Source organism: Strix uralensis, chromosome 4 (assembly GCF_047716275.1).
Source record: "Strix uralensis isolate ZFMK-TIS-50842 chromosome 4, bStrUra1, whole genome shotgun sequence".
Classification (NCBI taxonomy): domain Eukaryota; kingdom Metazoa; phylum Chordata; class Aves; order Strigiformes; family Strigidae; genus Strix; species Strix uralensis.
This window is the reverse complement of record NC_133975.1, coordinates 14,184,691-14,207,068: the sequence shown is the minus strand read 5'-3', so window position 1 is coordinate 14,207,068 and position 22,378 is coordinate 14,184,691. Positions and strand designations below refer to the sequence as shown.

The 22,378-nt window shown below is 47.2% G+C and overlaps 2 protein-coding genes across 5 annotated transcripts in view; both read right to left on the bottom strand.

Annotated features, from left to right (window-relative positions):
- The window catches only part of CRMP1 (collapsin response mediator protein 1), a 52,506-nt gene extending 44,290 nt beyond the window's left edge, over positions 1 to 8,216 (bottom strand). The window contains exon 1 of one of the 2 annotated variants that reach the window (XM_074865745.1): positions 7,173 to 8,216. In XM_074865745.1, coding sequence (XP_074721846.1) covers positions 7,173 to 7,544 — 372 coding nt within the window. In that variant the 5' untranslated portion in view covers positions 7,545 to 8,216. Of the gene's footprint in view, positions 1 to 4,427; positions 4,776 to 7,172 lie in introns of those variants that run through there. The other variant, XM_074865746.1, reaches the window with a different exon arrangement.
- A 5,181-nt stretch (positions 8,217 to 13,397) lies between these two features.
- The window catches only part of JAKMIP1 (janus kinase and microtubule interacting protein 1), a 247,157-nt gene continuing 238,176 nt past the window's right edge, over positions 13,398 to 22,378 (bottom strand). For all 3 annotated transcript variants that reach the window (XM_074865715.1, XM_074865719.1, XM_074865720.1), the window contains one exon: positions 13,398 to 15,790. The gene's annotated coding sequence lies outside the window, so the exon portion shown is untranslated. The remainder of the gene's footprint in view (positions 15,791 to 22,378) is intronic.

Below are 22,378 nucleotides of genomic sequence, written 5' to 3'. Positions count from 1 at the left end.
GGGGAGATATGGAATAGATCCAAACCTAAATGCAGACTTTGGTTTGCCATTCCAGGTACTCACCACGCCTTGCATCTGTAGGACATGTCCCACCTGGTGTCCAAAGTGAATTGGCTGGCAGCTGGCAGCTCTTGCGCTGGTGTCTCTCACCAGAACACCTCACGTTACCTGAGCACTTTGCTCAGGCCAAACAGAAAGTTTCTGTCTTGACCCTCAATAGTTAGCTTGAGATCAGTGTCTCATGCAGGAAAAGTCCAGACGAATGCATTTTTCTCTCTCAAAGTATTCTGCTGTCTTCAACTGAAGCCTACTTATTTCTCAGCTCTCTTCACATCAATCAATTCAAAAGGCTACAACTAAAATTATTCTCTATGCCCACTCCTCTGAATTTCTCCAGCGTCTCTTCATTTTTCTGCATCTGCTTCTACTTCTCATCTTGTGCCAGCTCTTCTCTTTACTTGCTAAGCTCAGTAGTGAGATCCTTCCTCTGTAACATCACATTTTTGAGCTCTCTGTCTCCCCATGCCTTAGTCTGCCAGCTCAGGACCAGCAGCTCCTTCCCCCATTCATATGCCAATCTTTGGACCATTCCCAGGAATATTATTCCCTTTTCTAAGAGACTTGTGCACCATTTGCCTCTCCAGTGTTCCTCCTTGCATTTGCTTTGGTGACTAGCTATTCTCCCCTTGCTCAGAAGAGTTGTCTTCACACCTCCTCTTCACTGAGCTCACACTGATTATGTTTTAATGGTTGCAATTGCTACTGGAACAAACAAGTCCTCTAACAGACATTTTACGTGCCACATGCTTTTTTAAAATTGTGCCCTGTAGATACTGCAATTTTGAGTTCATCTGGGCTAAGGCCTTGCTTGAAAAGTGCCAAGCATTACCAAAACACACAAGCCAAAATAATTTGTAACAGATCTTTCAGTGTCATCATCCCTATTGATTCCCTGTAATATGCTGCACAAGAGGAGTATAATAGCAACATTAAAAGCAATGGGCAGGGGGATGTATCCTGGAAAATCTGGTCTGCATGAGAGCATGCCCGCACAACCGAAGCACAAAAGATTGCCACCTCATGCAGAAAAACACCTCAGCAATGGATGTGGTGGCTGACTATATTAAACAGCCTGAGAAATATGTTCCTGCAGATGCATTCTTGGCACCCTTACATTATGCACACCCTACTCCATCCCTAGCTAATACTCCTGAGCCGAGGGAGTAAGACCCCCCCAAGTACTTCAACACAGCGCAGAGGACGTGACCAAAGCGCTTACACTTGCTGGTCCAGTGCATCTCTATTTTACATTACCCAGAGACTGGTCTGGTGCTTCAAATACAGAGTTCCTCCCCACAGTAGTTACAGCAAAAGGGGCCCAGTTTCTCCAGTCTGACTCACAACTAAATAACACCTTACACTGGAGCAGTGCTGGTGCTCGGCTAACAACAGCAAGCATGGATGCTGTGTGGGATGCATAAAAGGCAGCAGGAAAGTCACAAACAAGATAAATTGCAAAAAGCATGAATTTTCAGAGGCTGAAATGAAAAAACAGTCAGGTGAAATGAAATTAAAAAAAAACAGGTGCAGATTTGGTAAATGAGAGCAGGGAGATGCTTGGTGCCAAAGGGGGCCTGTCTGCAACACAGTGTCTCTACTGTCCTAGATACTTCTAGGAGAAAGGGGAGAAGGGAAGGCAGAAATAAAGCTGCTTTGGGGGAAAAGGATGAAGAGGGTATCAGTCAGGCACTGATAATAGTCTGAAGGAGTCAGAAGTCGAGGCACGGTCAGACAAAGCACGAGGAAGGCAGTCATGCCCATGTGCACCAAGGGGAGTAACCCAGAAAGGACACCACAGGGTTGTCTTCCCAAGAGTGGTATGCGCTTCCACACTGATCAGAGCTGAAACCAGCCTCTACCTCTTCCTTCACAAAGTTCCTGATGCTGCAGACCTGACCCCAGAGGGAAGTTTTGGCCAGGTACCGACCACAGGCAGTGCCTGTGGCTGGATGCTGTGGCAGGATACTGGGTGCTGTTCTTGTGTGCTCAGGACAGCTCCTGGCCCCATGCAAGGAACACAGGCGTGGCAAGGAGAAAATCACAGCAAAGTATCAGCACACAGGACACTGTCAAAAATTAAGTTTCTCACTATTCCAGTGAATCCAGGAGCTGGTGTAGCTACAAAAAGCGGCAGTGTGTGTGGGGGGGAAACGTTAAGCACAGTAACAAATGACATTTTTATATGATTTCATCATTGATGTTGTTGTTGCATAACTTTATAGGGCTATCACATTTCCTCAGAGCCCAGAAAGCCTGAAGCTCCAACGTATTTCCTCAGTGCCAGGATGAAGTATCTAATTTACCATACTGGAATGGGGCTTTCAGAAAATACGTGCAGACAAATCCAGTGGGATGTGGAGCACGTACAAGGTATAACACAGAATGTCTGATTTGCTTTTGCTGGAGGAGAAGAAGGGCCAGAAGTGTAAAACATTAAAATAAAAAAAAGGCAGTCCAAGTCTGATGTCTGCCAACTTCACTAATGTTAATTTATGCCTTTGATTTGGTCACAAAACTCACTAGCGTTAATGAATATTCATTTATAGAAGCTTCAACACATCCCATTTCAAAGAGAACAGGCTGAGGTTTGGGCTTTCTTTTTCCCAGCAATCCTCTCACCAGCACAGAGAAGAAAATTTGTGAGAAGTGAAGAAATTAAAACGAACTGTTGATTCCAAGGCAAACACTTGCAATTCTTCCAGTTTCTTCTTTTACTCCAAATTGGAGAGCAACCAGCTATGGGTGGGAACCTGTTACACTGCAGCTGCAAATGAAGGTCAAGCCACACACAAAGCACCTGACACTCACCCAGAGGGCAGCCAGGGCCTCCCCCAGTCCAGAGGTACCCTGAGTATGTGCAAGTCACAGGACGCACTGAGGACAGAGGCAAGAGGAGCCATCACCCAAAGAGCCACTGCAACACCCAGACTCAGCCTTGGCCACCAGGCACTGATGCCTGTTGATAGTGGAAAACTGTATAAATGCAGCACTTCGGTATAATAAAACTGTGCTTTTAGAAGAAGGCTGTTCCCTTCCTGACCAAATATTTTGGCTAAAGAATTTTTTTTTTTTTTGAGTACTGACAAAACCTCAACGTGCTTACAAGCCTTGTAACACTGTAACGCCTGTAGCCATCAGGTTTGCTGAGGAAGCTGCCACACCCACCAGCCAGCCCTCTCTTCAGCTACTGAAACTTGCCCTGCACGCCGACCGTGCCAGCTTTCCTGGAAAGCTCCACGAACCCAAACCTCCTTGAGCTCACCCCACTTCCCCGCGCATCTCTGCCCCGGGTGCCACAGCAGCAGTGACCCCATCACCACCCCATCACCCACGGATCCAGCCCCCCAAGAGAAAAGCAGGCACCAGCCTGCAGACCCCGATGCTGGGGAAAACCTCTGCACGACCAAACTCTGGGGGAGATTTCCCCTGAAACCCCCCTCCCCACCAGCTCTGCCTATTCTTTATCCCCAGTCCCTGTCGATCCGGTGTATCTACGGGAAACAATATACTGAATCAAAGGACCCAGATCCTTTCTTTCTGGCACGGAAAGCATGCTCTATTGTAGTCCTGCTCGGGGGAAAAGCATCTAGCGGGAGACAGGCACGGATAGGAAGAGGATGGTTATGATTAACTCTTTGACTTCTGATCCCACCATGTCTGATGTATTAATAGCGCGCAGAGGTGTTGGTGCTGGCATCATGGCGCTCTTTGATTTTCCACGCTCCCCCCCCCCCGCCCCGTTTCCCCCCTCCCATCTCTCGGCACCCCCGGCCCCCCCCGGCCCCCCGCCCCCGCCGGAGGGCTGCGCTGCCCCTGCCCGCTGCCGGGGGGCGGCGGCCGCGGCGGGGGCACGTTGTGCTGCGGCTCGTCCCCTCCCTCTTTTGTTCTGCCTCGCCCGGCGGCCGAGTCTCCCCGGGCCCTGCTCCTCCGGAGGGCGGCACCGCCGCCCCCGGCCCCGACCCCCGGCCCCGCCACCGCCGGGACGAGCCTCCCCCCGGCCCGACCCTCCCCCGCCCTGCCCTGCCCTCCCCGCCCCGACCCCGGGCTGGCGAGAGAGCACACAGCGGTGAGCCCCGGCTGTGCGGGGGGCGAGGAAAAGGGAAAAAAATAAATATAAAATTAAATAAAAAATTAAAATAAAATCGCTCCCAGTCCGGAGCTCCAGCAGGAGGAGGAGCGGGCACCGGTGCCCGCACCCGCCCAGCCCCGGGCAGCCTCGGCCGCGGCCCCGCAGCCCGGCGGGCTCCCCGCCGCCATCCGCGGGGCACTGCGCGGCCGCGGCCGCTGCGCTCCCGCCTCACGCCCTTCCCCGCCCCGCTAACAAAGGAGCGAGGGCAGCGGCTCGCTGCGTGCCGGGATCCGCTTACCGTTATGTGGGGGATGCTCTTCTTGCCCTGGTAAGACATGTCGGCTCTCGCTAGCGCCGGGCGCACGCAACACACCGGAGGAGCGAGCCGAGCCCGACGGAAAAATATCGGTGGTAATAAGAGGAATAATAATTCAGAGCCCAGTCGGGTGATGGGGCGGGGCGGGGGCGACCCGGCGGAGCTGTGTAATGGAGGCAAAGTTTCCTCGCCCAGGGGAAGGGGAGCCAGGCAAACCCGGCACCTTTTTTTCCGGCTGCAATAAAACAGGGACGCGGCTCCCGGGGGGGTCGGCGAGCGCTGCCTCTCCCGGCGGCAGCAGCGCCCTCCCGGCTGCAGGTCGGAGCAGGATTCGCTCAGCTCAACCCAGGAAGCGTTTCCTTCCCTCCTGTCCCCCACCCCTACCCCCTCGGCCCCCCTTCCCAGCCCATCAATCCAGCCGGAGCCTCCCGCCCTCCCGCCCGCACCGGCGCAGGGAAACGCCGCCCCCCCAGCTCCGCCGCCGCCCCGCTCGCACGCTGAGGTCACCGGCGGGGCCCCACGCGTGGGCTCCCGCAGGGTGGGGACCGGGGTGGGGGGGGCAACCCCCGGCTGTGGGTCCTACCGCGCAGCGCATGGCAATGGCACTGCCTGCTCTGTCCCCATAGCACTGACCCCGAAGGCACTGCCCCGCCGTGTCCCCATGGCTCTGCCCCGCCGTGTCCCCACGATGGCACTGCCCCACCGTGTCCCCATGGCTCTGCCCCGCTGTGTCCCCATGGCTCTGTCCCGCTGTGTCCCCACGATGGCACTGCCCGGCTCTGTCCCCACGATGGCACTGACCCCGATGGCACTGCCAGCTCTGTCCCACCAATGGCTCTGACCCCACCATCACTGCCCTGCTCTGCCCTCCTTGGCACTGTCCCAGTGGCACTCCCTGCTCTACCCCATCCCCAGGGAGGACATGGGGGCTGGCACAGCCCAGTCCAGCATGGCCAGGCCAGGCCAGGCCAGGTAGATGCTACACCAGCAGCTGCTGGAGAGGAGAAGTGGCTAATCGAAACCCTTCTGTCTTTTCTGACTCACACAGTGCCTCCCTCCACCCACCCACGGTGTTTAAGGCTCCATGAACAACTGCAGGAAGGGTAAAAGGCACTGCAAAGCTGCGCCCAAGTTAATCCTCCCGACAAGCAGCCAGAGGCTCGTGGCGCACACACGCCTGCGACACACACACAGATACGAGGCATTTCCCACCCAGGCCACATCCCTGATGCATCTCCCCTGAAATCACCATTTGGAGCTCGCAAAAAGCTCCAGCTGCTGCCGTGCAGGGGGTCAGGCACATGGCTCCTGCTTACAGAGCACCTTCCTAAACCAGTGACCAAATATTGCCTACTTTACCCTCAACCTCCTCCTCACCCCCCAAATCCAATCCAGAGCCAGACAACTTTGTAAACACAGTGAGAGCCGGGGAGGTGGCGTGCAATGTGCTCACCACCCAGAGGCCTGGGCTGAACTAGGAAGCAGGAAAGATGGGGAGGAGGCATCAGGGATGTTCCAGAAGATGGGGGACGTTCAGGGTGTGCCACGCTCTCCCACTGCCCCGGGGTCCTGATGGAAAAGACAGGGGTTCAGGGGAGCTGGGAAAGGGAACACTGCACTGCAGCTGAAGGCAACCCTGAGGTGGTTGCAGTGAAGCAGCACCATCGCAGGCGCAGTGTCCCACCAAGCCCTGCCAGCTCGCAGTGTCCCACCGCAGCAGACACCCACCCGGCTGCAGGGGAGCCCTGTGGCACCTGCATCCTGCCCCAGACCAGCGGGGGCCAGCGCCCCATCGACACTCCAACTGCAGAGAGGGAGGAAAGAGTGGGAATTCTGAGTTCAGCCTGTGGAAAGCGCAGTGTGGACAGGCCCTGCAGCCCCCAGGCTGGGTGCTGAGGGAAGGAATGCATCGATGCAGGGACGTGACCGCAAGGCCGCGTTTCTCTCTAAGGGGAAATCAGTGAGAGCCCCGGTTCCCCCGAGAGCCAGCCCCGGGTCTGCCTCCGCTCTGCGTGCCACAGAGCGGGGTAGGACGGAGCGGCACAGCCGGCAGCGGTAGCCAGCCCCACCGGCCTCACTTTTTCCTTAAGTCTACAATATGAGCCCAGGTTGCAGCCCCAGAGGTGCGGAACCCCGGGCAAAGGTTTGGGCTGACCCTCCCGCCTTACGCGCTCCCTGCCGGGGAGACAATGAAGGCGCATGGGGAGAGGGGGGAGCCTGGGGCCGAGCCGGGGCCGGGGCCGAGCCGGGGTCTGTGCCTGGGACAAGCTCCGCGGAGTTTTCCCGGCGAGCCCAGAAGTGCAGCGGCGGCTGCTTTGTTCCGGGGGGCGGCGGGGAGGCGCCGAGGGGGCCCGGGCTGCCCTCCAGCCCACCCGCCATGGGCAGCGTTTTACCGGCAGGAAGGGAATCGGAGAAAACTCATCGCCATCACTTACAAAGGAAAACGATTTCTGGGGTCGCCCCCCCCCCCCCCCCCCGCCGTCACTAAGCTCAGCAAGTGAGATAGTTTAGGGGCCAGCCAGGCTCTTCCTACAGCATCACCGTGCCGGGAGGAGGGGTCCGCGCCTCCCCGACCTTCCGTGCCGAAACTCCCCCGCGAAGGCGGCCCCCGTCCCCCCGCGCCGGCGAGCGGGGCTCTGCGGCACGGCTCGGCTCGGCACGGCTCGGTTCCCTCGGTTCCCCCGGCTCCCGCCCCCCGACCCGCGGCCCCGCTCCGGCCCCGCTCACCTGCCCATTGTCCTGGCCCTGCAGCAGCTCTTTCCCCACGGGGTATTTGATCTCCACGCCCGGGGTCTTGTCCTCCCGGTCTCCCGGGGAGCTGATGACGGAGCCGGAGACTTCGCTGATGTCGCTGGCGGTCTCGCTGTAGTTGTCCCCTCCGTCCAGCATGTCGTGCCGGCTGCCGCTGCGCGGGGTCCGGGACCCCTTCTTCCCCACGCTGTAGGCGTCGAAGTCGATCGTTTTGTTCTCGTAGGCCCCCTCCACGGAGGCGAACATCCCCCCGTATTTCTGCCGCGGTGTCTGGGCTGTCGTACCCGGCCTAGCTAGGTACACAGGCAGGTCATCTTCTTTATTCCAGTTCCTCTTTCTCTCGGCCATTCTCGCTGTCCGGATCTCTCCCTCCCTCCCTCCCTCTCTCTCTCTCTCTCTGCCTCCCACTTCTCTGCACCTTCTACTAGCGGGATAGGCTGCTAGTGACCATAAAAATGAATGGATGGATGCAGCAGTGGCGGAGCTGGGTTGGCTGGTGGGATCTTTCCCTTAGGGAGATGCAAACGTTAACCTCCCTCCCCCCACCCACCCCCCGGGGAAAAAAAAAAGGAAAAAAGAAAAATAAGAGAGAAAGAGAAAGAAAGAAATAGATCCAAGCGGGATTTAAAAATAGCCGTGTTAGTAAAGAGCACGTGAAAATAAAGTACAAAGAGCGGAGAGGAGAGGGTGGCAGAGGCAGGTGATTGGAAAGCCCCTGACGAATCGGAAGAGCAGCAGCAATTCCCAGAGCAAGGGCCGCAGTGCACACGCTCCCCCGGTAGGAAGAACGATCCGGGGGGCGGGGGCAGGGAGCCCCTACATGCACGCGCAGCCGGTGCAAACAGGGCCCTTCCCGGCGGACGGGCGCCAGTCACCTGCTGCTACGCGGCTTCGGGGGGGGGGGGGAAGAAAAAAGATAAAAAAAGAAAAGCCCCAAATCCCCCCAGCCCCGCCGAGCGAGCCGGAGGGAGTTTCTCCCACTTTGCACTCACACGCCCCTCGCCTCCCTCCGCAGGAGGAGGCTGCGGCGGTGCCCGGGCGGGGCGGGGGGCGCGGCCGCGGCCGCCCGCGGGGCGGGGGGGGGGCGGGCCAGCTCCGCGCTGGCCCCCGCCGCTCGGGGCCGGCCGGCGGCCGCAGGGGGAGCGGCGGGGAGAGGAGGAGGGGTGGCCGGGGTGGGGGGAAGGAAGCACAACCAGCCCCAGGCCCCCGGGGCAGGGGGGCTGGCGCTGCTCCCTCCCCGCCGCAGCAGCTGGCGCCCGGGGGGCTGGCGGCGGCCCCGCTCCGCCCTGCCGGCCCCCCCCCCCTCCCCTCCGCCGCGGCAGCGCTGCGAGGGCGCCCGGTCCCGCTGCGCAAGCAGCAGGGAGCAGGCACGGCGGCGGCAGCCGGCCCTGACACGGAAGTGATCGCGCTGATCGCTGCCTGCGCCGCCGGCTCCGCCACCGGGCATGGGGCGCCGGGGGGCGGCGGCGGCTCCGCGGGCTGCGATGCGCAGCCCGCGGAAGCCCGGAGTCCCCGGCGCGCCGCCCCTCCGAGGCCTCCCGCGGAGCAGGGGGTGCCCGCTGAGCCCGGCCCGCCGCCCCCCGCCGAGCCCCGCGGAAGCCGGGGAGGCCGGCGCGCCCCCGCGGAACCCCCCGCGGGGCGGCGGGAGCGCGGCGCGCCCCCGCGGAGCTGTCCCTTCAGCACCCCGCGCCGCGCCGCCCGGCTTTGGCTTCGGGACCCTGGGGCGGGGGGCTTCGCGTTGCCAGTTCCCAAAACCGAGGAGGGATTTTTTTAAAGCAGGAGGGGTGGAGAATGTGTTACCCTCGGCCCTCTGCACAGCCCACTGCAGAAAGCCCGGCTTTACACCTCTACCGGCCTTATAGTGCCTGAGGAGATCATCCACTGAAACCACAAGACCTTGGACACTCCTCTCCCGCACATGCAGCCAATCTCAGACACCTCTGACTGGCTTTGAACTGCCGAACACCAGCAGTTGCATAAGGGACATTTTCTATTGCTCTGAAATTATATATTGGAACAAGCTGTTCTGAGATTGATTAAATGACTAAACAAATTTGAAGCAGTGGATCAATCACAAGACTTGTTTACTGCTCATTTGAATACAAGCCCAGCCACACAGCACTATTGCCTATGGCCCACAGGCATGCCTGGTGGTTCCAACACAAGAAAAATCACAAGTTACAAATTAATCAGGAAAAGTGGGAGGTTAAAGACAGAGGTCCCTGGGATTTCATCAGAAGCAAGTCCAGATAACCAACTTTCTCATTAGCAACTACCCGTGGACCAAAACCATGTGAAAAAGCAGTGATGTAACATACCTGAGCATTGCCAAAACACATCAAAGAGAAACATCTTTCTTGTCTGCATTTTATTGTTATAATGCAGTGGTACCTGCTGTCTTGAATGCCCTGTGTGTGCGTTCAACACTGTGTGTTGTTTACATGAGGGGACCTAGGAAATTAGTCAAAAGTTCACTGATCATTGGGTACTAACACACTGATTTTAGTAGTTGCAGCATTGTGACTGACATTTCTGAGCGTATATTGCCCAGAATTCCACGGCTCACCCAACTGTGCTACCACATTAACACATTAATATCATATGGAGGTTTCACTGGTGTGTGAAAAAAATAAGTGTAGCTTGTAGGACATTGCTTTGTTGCTTCCTTAAATTCTTCTCTTGTATGTGGTCAAATATTGATTTTTTTGTTCCTGATGGTATCACTGACATTTATTGATCATGTTGGAAAAATTGATCATGTTGGAAAATATTGATCATGTTGGAAAAAAAAAGAAGTCAATTTGTTCCTCCATAGGACACCAAACCCTGAAAGTTAGTGAAATATGAAGGTGTACATGGAGTGTGATGTGTGACCTGCCTGTCTTCATAAGTATTGGAAAAATTACTCATTTGATGAGATATTCCTTTCCAATCAAGAGATTAATTTTAACTTCCAGAAAAAAAAGAAATTCTGATGGTCCCAGAGCAGGCCTAGTATGTTGTACATAATGCATGCATCTGCTAAATGAAAAACGTCTTTTATTTAACATCCATAAAGCTAAGAAAGATGGACTCTGTTTACACTTGGGATCTAGTTAGATAACATTCGGGTTTCTAGAACTGCTCATTTTTTAAAAATAACAAATAATGGGGTTTTTTTCAGTATTAAGCTAGGACATTCATCTTAATGCTGATACATAAGGAGACCACAAGACTCACAGAACATGTCAAATGCTTTAGAAAACAGCATTAAACTTTCAAGTTAGAAATAAGCATAAAATCATATCAGTCTTTCTTTGTTTTTAAATGGATTTTGTTTCATATTGTAGCCCTTAGTTTATTAAAACCTGTGTTCTAAGTCAACAGATGCATACTGTTCTGTTCACTAAGAGGTAAAATAGCAGGCTTTAGGTGCTGCAGAAGCAGATCCAGTTACAGCCTGATACCCTGTCACCCTGTGAGTTTGCCTAAAAACATATATGCAACTTTGGAGAAATATATTGCTTTGGTATATTCTCTTGCAGACACTGCAGCTCATTCTCATAGCTTGATGAAAAGAGGACAGATCTTGACTGAAAGTGCATTCTCTTCCTCTAGGACCTTTATTCCAAATAGACTAGATGAGAGATAGCAGAAAACCTAGAGACATGCTTGCTTCACACAACAAAAACCTCCAACAAAGGTCCAACAAGACTTTAATTTAGCAGCTTGCCTCCAGTTGTAGCTAGAATTCTTCTTGCAACAGCATGAACGTCATGAGCTAGAACAGGGCTTCCCTGGTGCGGGTGTACATTTTGTACCTATTTATGCTATTGTGCATTTTACAACAGAATCATCAGACAAATAAGGCAGGATTAGCCCAAAGGGAGTAAGCGTGAAAGAAACCCAAGTTTTCTTTCTCCCAGAGGAGTGACTCGAGTTGCTAAGTCACTGAGTCAGTCTCTCTCTCTCTGCTCTACATGATTGTTGTATCTGGCTGCAGTGTCGTCCTTCCCCCACAAAACCCCATCCCATGGATAGGTGATTTGGACTGTCTCCTGACATGTAGGAACTGTGAATCCAAAACTTTACAAGTTGGGGAAGGCTCAGGTTTCCCACTTCCTGAGCAGTGATCCAGCCCACAGTATTCTGCTAATTCATATTAATTCTGCTAAATCATCAAAAGCTGAATGACAGCTCCTCCACCAAGAGCAGCAAGAGCACAGGTGTAACAATTTCCTTACCCTGTTAGGAGACAAGGTGGCCCCTTCCTCAAAATGGAGACTTCCTGGGTTGCTCTTCATGGACACAACTATATTTCAGAAGCTTCGCCACCATTTCAGAGTTAGAATAATTAAAATTATAAAGTTTTTAATTTAAAATATGCATACATTTAATATACAAAATTATACAAATTATACATTTAACTAACATAGAAAAATACATCTTGTTAACAAGATAAAATGTCAACATATCTTACATAATTTAAGTGAGAGTTACAAATCTGTGATAATCATCAAGTAGACTTTGTGAATTTATTACAGTTCTGTATCCTCCCTAGTTACACTGAAAATTAATACATATGTACAGTTGATATCCATGACAAATGTCTTAGAGTGGAAATCTTTGCTGAAAAGTTATCCAGAGGTTTTAATGGAACAGATTAAAACAAGAGTGGCCTCTCTCATACTATTGAAGATTCTCACTTAGCCAAGACCAATTTGACACCTGGTTACAGGGTGGTCATGGGCTGGAGTTTAAGCTTTTTGCATTTATTTACAAACACCCCTCCCTCCCCAGTCTGTCTGGTACATCTGCTGAAAGTATCACACATAAACCCCAGACTTTTTGTGCATTCTTTGGCACCTCTTTAAATGGATCCCTATTCGTGGCCCTAACAACTGCTCCTCATGACTTCTGGTTACCATCCCACAGTGGGCTGTGCAAAAGAGTTAAATAGCTGCACAGCCCTAGAGCTCAAAAGGCAAGATCTCTGCATGTTATTCATTCCAGATTTCTCATTAATATCACAGGAGGTGGGGAAGTATCTTTGTTTCACTCAAACAAATGTGTGCAGTAAGTGTTTACTCCTTATTTAATTTACATGTTTTCTTTTTCCGAGTTCCAAACAAAAGACAGAAGCGTAATTTATGAACAAACTGTAAGAATCTGTTCCGTGATGGGTCTTTTCTTACATACCGCGAGCTGTGTAATGATTTTCTTTTAACTATTTACATATTCATTAAAACTTTCTTGTCATCACAGGGAGCAAAATAGACCACCACCACTTTGATTTTCAGGCCTTCTTTTTTTTCCTTTTTTGGTTTTGGTAGCTCTGTACCAACAAATTGCTCTCAATTCTTAAAAGATAAAATTCACTTATGAGCTAAAAGCTTATTCAACTTTTCCTAAGATATGCTTAGGACCATCAGTGAGTGCATGAATTGCCTCACATAGGTGTTTTTTTGCACAGGAGTGGTTTTCACCTGTTAACTACATTTTCCCTCTTTTAAGAAAGACCACAGTTCAAAGACAAGAGAAATGGAGTTGTTCAGCATCGGTTAGTGCACACTGCGCAGTAACCTCTCACATTGGAATTTACATTTGCATATTCATATTCCCATATCAAGAGTCTATGTTACATAGAGAAACAATAGTGAACAGAGATTTATATCTCTCCTATGTGCATAGACAACATTAAAGAGAGCATGGTGCCTAAGTGTCTATCATATATGAGCATTTCTTAAGCCAAGTAAAATCAAGCATGAAATCTTGGTCCCAGGGAAGCCAGTGGGCATTTGTCAGTCACTTCAGTGGTACAGGCATTTAATCCAGTACATTTAAACTTTTTCTTTTGCTTTACCTGCAACTTTCCTAGTTCGTATGGATCCCAATGGCAGAACTTAAATTAGCTATATTTTTAATTCACATCCTATATAAGAAACAGTATACTCTCTTTCCTAACATTTGTGCAGGGACAAAAATTCTTGTCCATAATCCCATGGCTACTGATTTCTAATGCAAATATGTTTGGAGCCAAAGGCACAATGTATTTTAAAGGAATTCTGCTAAAGCAGGAAAGAGGTTTGAACAACTTTCTGTAATCCTAAGGTCTGTTCCCCCTCTGCCTCCTTAAGGCACTAAAGGATTTCCAAAGGATTAGTGGCAAAACCCAGCATGCACATGTCCCTCCCTCCCTCTACCCCACAACCACAACCACAGTAAATTCAAATACTAAAATCCTTCATCTTCAAGTGAGAAATACAGGTAGATTTATGAAACACAGATCAGGGTTTCCTCTTTTTAAAAGGCCACAAGGACAAGCATCAGCTATGCCTTAGCAGGAGGTTTATCCTGGGAACTCTGCTGTGTATGTGAAATATTTCCTGGCAATTGTATTATTCTGAATGTAACATGATTATCATGCCGGAGTCAATCATTGTACTTCCAGCATCTGCCATCCATAGTAGTGTGAAGAACAGAATTTGGGATTTAAAGGTTGCATAAGGAGCTGTGGAAATATTGTAAGATATATTTTCAATATTTTGCAATGCTCTATACTATAGAGTATATATAAATAAGTGAACTGTCAAAGAAATCATATTTTCCATGTAACACTGCCCATTTTGTCTATTTCAGGTGACAGAAGAAGATTGTATTTACTTACACAGAATTTAGCAGCATCTTAATTTTCACTGTAAGGAATTTGGTCAAAGCAATATTGTGCATGTAAAGCAATCAGAACAAAGTGCCCAATCTTGCATTCTGAGAAAGTTTAGCACAAAACAACAATACACGTAAAGCATCCCCTGGCACATTTACCATAGATAGCACATTAAACAAGTTAACTTCTGCTTAGCGAAAGAAAGCCAAACAGACTCTGTAACAACCAGACAACACTTTTCTCTTCACCATAAGGCAACTAGAAAATAATAACTAGGCTCTCTGTCTCAGCTAGTAATCTCACATTTAAAACGTTACTGCTTTCTTGCAATGATTTGAGGTAAAATTGGAGTTTTAATTCCCGATCCTCAGTGAATTGAAATGCACCCACCCATCTAGCAATTTAATTAATAAACAGACTTTTCCAGTATTGGTGAGACAATTTTCATATTATGACATGGTAGAATTTAAAGGAGATCAATACGGTACAAACCACAGAGAATGAAGCATGTTCAACATTCCTTATGCTAATTGTTTTAAAATGAAACCAAAAGGCAGAAAGCCTAAGATGTTACAAAACGGACAGGTTCATTATCAACATTTATAATTTATGGTGGGAGATTACGCATAAATACTAGGAAAGAGGCATGATGTTTTAGTTCAACACTTAATTCAAAAGGAAGAAATGGGGTTTAATTGTCTGAGTATTGTGGAAATTATGTGTGTTTCCAGGTGAATAGTATGCAAGTGGATAGAAAACTACACATATGTCACCGCTTTATTTTAAGAACTTGTAGTTAAGCTTCAAGTGTTACCATGCCAACGTGTCATCTTGTTACTAATCATAATCTAGAAATGCACATTGCATTAATCTGATTTGGGATTCCACAGTTTATTATCCTTCTGCCTCCTTTCAAATGATATCTGGAATTACTGGGCGACTAAGCATTGTAAAGACAGCACATTCTAAGCAGTTAGCTCAAAACTAAAAAAAAAAAAGGAGGAAATACAAGTTATAAAACAGTTATCAAAACTGAAAGTGCGTTACACTGTAAGGGATAGCTTGAGAGAGCAGTATCCATGGCTGCTCCCGTCCAGGTCAACACGAGTATCGCCACTGACTACAGCAGTGCTGTGGGCCTTTAGTTACAGAAGGAATGGATTTTCCCATACGATCCCTTATGCACAGGTCTTGTGCCTGCATTCACATTTCCCTGCCTTCACAAATGGGTACTCAGACATGAATAGTAAGGGTTATCGGTGCATGAATCTGTATTGTGCAGTGTGGTTGCAAAATGTGTTTGCATCATGTGTACTATTACCAACCAGTGTGCACAAAACCACTTATTTCAGGAAAAGCATGTATACACGAAATGCCTTATCTCAGAGTTAAATTTGGTGTGGCCTATTCATGTGGTTAAAATAATCAATCTACCTAGAGTATTAGGACACAGCGCTTTGATGTTCCAAGTGCCTCTCAGTGCACATGAAGTACCTTCCCAATTCCTACTTATCCTTGTAAAAATGCAGTTCTGTCTCATTTCCTAAACAGCTTGTACCCTGAAGTACCACGTCCTCAGAAATACTAAACATCCTAACCCAGATCAAAGGCTCTTTCAGGAATGCTGAAAGCCATACGAGGCTGAAGATATTACATGCCCACACAAGCAAACCCATGAAGACTGAGATCTGTGCTTAACTTGATAATTTCTTTAAAATGCAAAAGCTGAGATCCCAAGAAAACAAAACGGAACGAAAACTCAAACCACACATTGGGCTGGCCCGCATGGCCAGCTTCCACTACAGGAGCTGGCTAAAACGTGGCAGATGGTAACTCAGGACAACTTCTCAGCTCTCCCATAATGAAGCAGCTGCAGTCACCATCAGGTCAAAGCACCTTCCCTCATTCCTTCAGAGCAGTACTGCTTCTTCTGTGTGAGATACATCCTTCCCTAGATAAGAGGAAGGAGGAAAAAAAAAAAAAGACAAAAGCGTTAAGAGAAGTATCTGGTTTTTCACAATTTAAGAAATAGTTTGTTATTCATTCAAGGTCAAAATAAAGCATTTGGGAAGCAGTGTGCCTAGGTGCTTCCATACAAACATAGCATAATGGCAGCGTTAAGAGAACACATTGTAGAAACTGAACTATTCAAAAGACATTGAGACATTCTCCCGTGATTTACTGATTGATGAAAAGCACATCCCATACTTTTCCCTTTTGCTACTCCTTCTTGTAAACAAGTTCCTGTCATCCATTTATCAATATGGGCATAAACACTCCCTGCCATCTTCCCAACACCATTTCATAATCCCCTTGGCAGGGATCTACAAAAGTAGTCTCATGGATAAAGTTCATCCCAGGGATGACAGCCATCACAAATCCAACCTTCCAAGTAAGTCCTAATTCTATGCCTCTTCTCAGAGCAATATTCATCATTTGAATTCTTCCTCAGATATTATGTTTCAAAGCCTGCAAAATATTATATCTGGCTTTGCAATTTCCACTGAGACTGTCATCATTACTGTTAAATATCACTAGTGAGGCACTGCCTGCATACTTAACGCTGGCTAAAACTTGATGTCTACTGGGGAAACATACATCTTAGTACATCAGGAGTATAGGAAATGATAATAACATACAGAATTTTTTAAAATGGTATACTGTAATTATTATTATAAAAAACAACTGGTGATAGTCATTAACTGTCATTACTAAAACATGTCCCATTCACTGACATGCTCCCCAAAAGAGAAAAATTAAAAACTGGGAAAGAAGAGAGCCTTTATGGTTTGTACTTTAGGATGAAAAGGTTTTTCCAAGCATGAAGAACGGAACTGAAAAAAAATCCTGGAAAGCGAGGCAGAGTAATAAAGGGGAGGCCATTAGTTTTGGCGAAGTAGCTAGATGGGATATTGTAGGACACAAAACCAATGAGGTATGCAAAAGTCAGTAACTGAGACAGGAAAGTGCAGTTGGGCAGGAGCACATCTAGGAGTCCTAGCGATGAGAGGCATCTAGAGCCCTTGCATACTCCCTAGTTCAGATATCCATCTTGGATCAGAAGGTGGCAAATGTTCAGACTTGCTTCTGACTCAAAACAACACCAGAAGCTTTCTGCAGCTGTCTTAAAACATTATACATTATTTCTGCCTCTGCTGTAGGTGGATCCAAACAAAACTGTTTTTGGAATTTCTTATCTTTTCATGGTTTGCAAACAAACCAAGTCCACTGCAGTTCATTCTTGTCTCCAGGCAAAGAAAGGGAACACTACTAGAGTTTCCACAGATCATCTTCTTTTTTGGTTAATGTCTTTGTAGTCTGAGTGCAATCAAAACAAGACCCAACAGAACACGCTTACAGCCTTTTCCAGGATTTTTCAGGACATCAGGCAGATTTTATAATCAATATTACAAAGAGAAATATGACTTAGTTACAGCAGAGCTGGTCTTGTATTCTGGGATGGTCTGAAATACATTCCTGTCTCTCCCCTTCTACTCATACACAAAGTTTCTTCTCTGTGATCCCATCACTGTGCATAGGAGCTGGGGAGGATCAGAAGGATGAGTCCCTAGGTCCTCCTAAAACTTAGCCTTATTTTAGAAGACAGAGAGGTTGCAATTTTAGTCTTTCAATTGCTTGCACAGGAGCTACCCATTGTTGCCAGCTGTCAATTTACTGACTCGTTCAAAGGGAGAAATGTCCCTAAAGTATCAGGAGTGAAAATTGATGTGGCCAGAATAATGGAAATCTGATTCAAACTTCATTCATTCTATGATCATCTATTTTTTTGCACTTTAGTGATCACATATTTTGTTATCCACCAATTTAAATTTAAACCAAGTTCTCCAATTTTCCAAAGTCAGGGATAAAGAATATTTGCCAAACATGCAGTGCTATACTAGGGAGCATTTACAAATGTAAAAGTCATTATTTGCATAATATGTCCTTCATTTTTATTACTATTTCTTGAATTGTTAGCTGCCAATTATATTTCTTTTCTTGTTTTTGTCAGACTCTTCACTTTCTCTTTCAGATTCCTTTCACCCTCTTTGTATGTCCTTGCTCCTTCCTATGTGACACTATTTATTCCTCCTTTTATTCTCCACTCCAAGTCTTTTTGAAACCTTGTGCTCCTTGCAGTCTTATTTCCCTGACATATTTATCCTTCACCCTTCTCTTATTCTTTTTCTTCATACCACTTATCTAAATAAGCATTATGGAAACATAAACCACTACTGACTGAACTGTAATTACTCTGGTCAGGGAGGAAGTCTGTTTTCTGAAATACTCGAGGAAAAAAAAAAAGGTCTTCATAATGTCACTTTACCAAAGAAAAATATTGACCAACCATTTCCAGTGCTTCAGCACAAAGGTGCAGTTTCCAACCATCACGGCAATTAAAAACCAGCTGAGTCTTCATCAATAGTGAACCTAAGAGTTTCAGCATGGGTATTTCTGGTGCTCAGAAATTTGCTAGCCTCCCATTCTTTGTTAGGGCTAAAGCACATGCTTGAGCAATGATGTGGAGGCTGGGCTCATGTTCCTCCACATCACAAGCAAAATAAATTTCAGCCACCAACACAAAGAACTGATAATGCAGAAGGTCATTAAACAAGACTGATTTCTTCATGACATTGAAGCCTTAAAGAGAACCTTGCAACATAAAAGTGATAAGACTGTGCACTGCTCTCTAAGCTAGGACCAAATCATTTGTAACATAACAAAGATCAGTGATCCACTTTCATGCACTCACATGATATTCTCCAATCTTTTACCACTCTGTGGTCTGTCACAATCTTCTACCAATCTGTGAGCCTCCAGCATTTATTTGTTCTAGCTGCTTCCAGTCCTCCTCATCTATTCTTGTTCATCATGCTAAGTATCAGGAAACTATAAGATCATAGGAAGGAACCTCAGAAGGTTATTTAGATCAACCTACTCAAAGCAGAGTCAGTGCTGAAGTCAGACCAGTTTGCCCAGGGCTTACTTAGTCAAATCTTGAAAACCTCCTGGGATGGAGAATGTAAAACCTCCCTGGGCAGCCTGTCCCACTGCTGGGCTCTCCTCATGAGGAAAATGCTTTTCCTATATATGGTCCGAAACTCTCTAGTTACAACGTATGCCCACTGTGTCTCATCCTCTCACCATGCACCACTGTGAAGCGCCCAACTCCATCTTCTCAATTACTTCCTCACAGGTTCAGGAAGGCTGTTGTGAGGCCCCCCCCCCCCCCGCCCCCAAGCTGGCTCTTCTCCAGGGTGATCCAGCCTAGATCTCTTGGCCTCTCATCACAGAGCAAGTGGTCTGCTCCCTCAAGTATCTAAACTAACATTTTTAAGGAAGCTCAGAGAGCACCAGTACTGCCAGCCAAGGCCATTGCTATCCCCTGGCCAGCTCGGCTTGTTCAGAGACAAATGATACAAAGAATACAATGATCAAAATAGTACTGACTGGTCTGCACAAGCTCATCCACATCAGCTCATACTGGTGGAACAGAACTAGTGCTGACCTAAAGAGGGCTGTCCTATTTAATTCCTCCATTCCAATCAGTTCCCTGGAGAACAGAGCTCTGTGTCCACTGCCAGGGTCTGTGGCCTCTGTCCCTTGCAAAGCACAGGGTAGAAGCCATCCTCCTCCCCTTAAGAAGGTACAGCAGTAAAAGCTTTGCAGAAAGTTTCAGAGACTTTAAAGACAAACAACAGCAGGGCTGGAAAAAAAACCAGCTGCAGGATCACACATATTGCTAAAATCTCTACAGCATCTTCAGAGTCCCTGTTCTCTTTTTTAATTAGTCATAGAATCATTTAGGTTGGAAAGGACCTTTAAGATCATCAAGTCTGACCGTAATGAATGCACACAGAAGATTTTAAGTTAAATAGTTCCTTCTATTGAGAACACAAAGATGGAAAAAGGAGGATGATATTTTATTCTGATCATCTGAAAGAAGACATGAAATATGCTAATACCAGTGTAAAAACATGTCAAAATAATGTCTGCTAACTTTCCAAGTAACTGAGGTGGGTTTAGGTGGTGGACCATCATGGAGTTCCAACTGGGATCCCTCAGCCATTTGGCAAAGAAATGTTATATAACCAAGACCATACTGATCTTTGCAAAAACATTTTATCTCTCTGTTTGGAAAAAAGAAAATCAAATAGCATTCAGTGAGGTCTTCTCATTCACAAATTGCTGCTTACAGACTTCTTTTCTAATTGATGGATTCACAATGGAGCTCAAAAGGTGTGGATCTCATTAAACTCTGAAAGAAGATGTATTGATCCTAATTAAAACCAAGGCCAAGAAAGCTTGCCTATATCACAGAGGAAAGGAAAAGCTACACCAATTGCATCCTAGGGGAAAAAAAACCAACCAGCTAACCAACAATGGATGCTGAAAACCACAAATAAATTACATTCTCTCTTCTGTTAGAAAATGAAATCATGTAATTCTACATTTTTGTGGTAATAAAGGTGTTAAATACTAAATAGTGTTACATTTATAGATCTGATTCAACATCATTGCTCTGGCTTTATGCCAGTTTCCTTCTTATGAAACTAATAGTGTAATTCTGGTAAAATAAATTCATGCAGTGATGACTGAGGTTTATCTTACTCAGACTCTATGCAAAATACATTAGCTTCATTAACATTTGAATATGGTCAATATACAACATACAAGCAGTCCTATTTAATGTTATGGAACTGTTCAGAAAAATGTCAAACACACACACTCATTTTCACACTGTTTGGAGAAGAACAATTTAAGAGTCTTAGGGTTGGGTAATCACAGTGAACAGGAGTTGCAAATGTGAATCTTACAAAAGTGCATGAGCAGTTGAATTCACTGCTGTGCTGAGTGCCATTCTGGAAGTTAATTTCTTCTGTTAATGGCCTATAAATATATTTAGAAATAATATATTTGCTTTCAGAAAATGTCTTCTAGAATAATATCTTTGCAATTTCCAGCTTGAGATGCAAATGCTTACAGAAGAATCCCAGTGTCTAACCTCCTGCTCATCAAATATTCCACAACTTTGTAGGCAGGCAGCAGTAACATACACACTTATGAGATCAATTGCTAACCCATAATCTTAAAAACGCAGCCAAAGCAAGCCAGCTTGCCAAGAAGCTTGATATGAAGCAGTCCAACTCTTTAAAATGACAAACGACGAAACCTTGAAGTCTGATCACAGATTGTTGAGAACACACAAAAAAAGGAAAAACCAGCTGGAATCTTTTTTTTTTTTTATGATAGAGTTCACCCAGTGTTAGTCCTAATTAAAGAGTGGCCCCATGCCAATTTAAAATAAGAAACAATTAAAAGACCCTTCTATTCAAAGCATCTTCCACAGGACCCTGTTTACTTTACTGATTCGATTTTCCTGCACAGGCACCACCTCATTTATGTACCTCAGACCTTTTACTAGCCTTGAACATCTAACAGCACTTATTAAATATAGGCTGGTTTTTGTGCTAAGGTAAATTGAGGACATGAACTTAGTGTTATTTACATCTCTTCCATTAAGACAGTTATAATGGTTTTAAAGGCTAATACAAAGGAGTTAACCTCACACAACAGAGACAATAACAGCCCGACATGTCCAACTACGGCAGCAGAGCAGTACCTTCTATATAGTGGACATACTGTTTTTTAAGAAACATCTCAAAACAATAATGCAACTCAATACAATGAAAAAACAAATTCCAGAGGGATTATGTTGACAAGTTAAAAATGGAGACAATCCCTATCACGTGCATATTTCGCTGAAGTTAAAGTGAGCATTATCAAAAACTACCAACAGTAACAGACAGTAGCAACAACCACAACAAATACTTCACATCTAATGTACTTCACTGTGCGCTTTAGCATCATAATACATCCAGTTACAACTGGGACATAGTGTTTCTTCCGGTGCTGAATATGCAACAGCCAAGTTGACCCACAGCAGTCCCACAGCCTCCCCAAACAATATGGAATAGAAGCACATTCAACTTGGTTATTTCCAAATCTTTTGGGCTGTGGGGCCACTCCTTTCCCTTAGAGTTTCTCAGGGAGGCATCCTTAACATCAAAATCTTAATTATAAGGTTCTGCTGGTAATGTGTAATATCAGTTTCACAGACCACTTGTAGAACACCACTGGAACAGATATATTTGCAAAAAGTAACAGCCATGAATCTTGTAAAAACATGCTTCATTTGCTGCGTTGGATTCAACCTCCTTGCAGCAAGGCATTGCAAACTGGATCAACAGACTACAAGGGGGAAGCCTGTACCTCAGAGCAGCACCCTGGTCTGTGGGGGATGCTGGGGAAGCCAAGGAGATAAGTGCAACCATGAAAATCTGGAAGACTCACTGGGATTGAAGATCACAAATTGTGAGCAGAACAACATAAGGTCCTTGGAGGCCATTTGAGCCCTTCAGTCTCTGGAGCACGCTATCTTTTTACCAGATGATCTTCCCAGGCAGTCCTATTCACAGTTGTATGGGTAAAGGCTGTCCAGGAGACAAAGGGTTGCATTCATCTAAGTCCCCCAGAG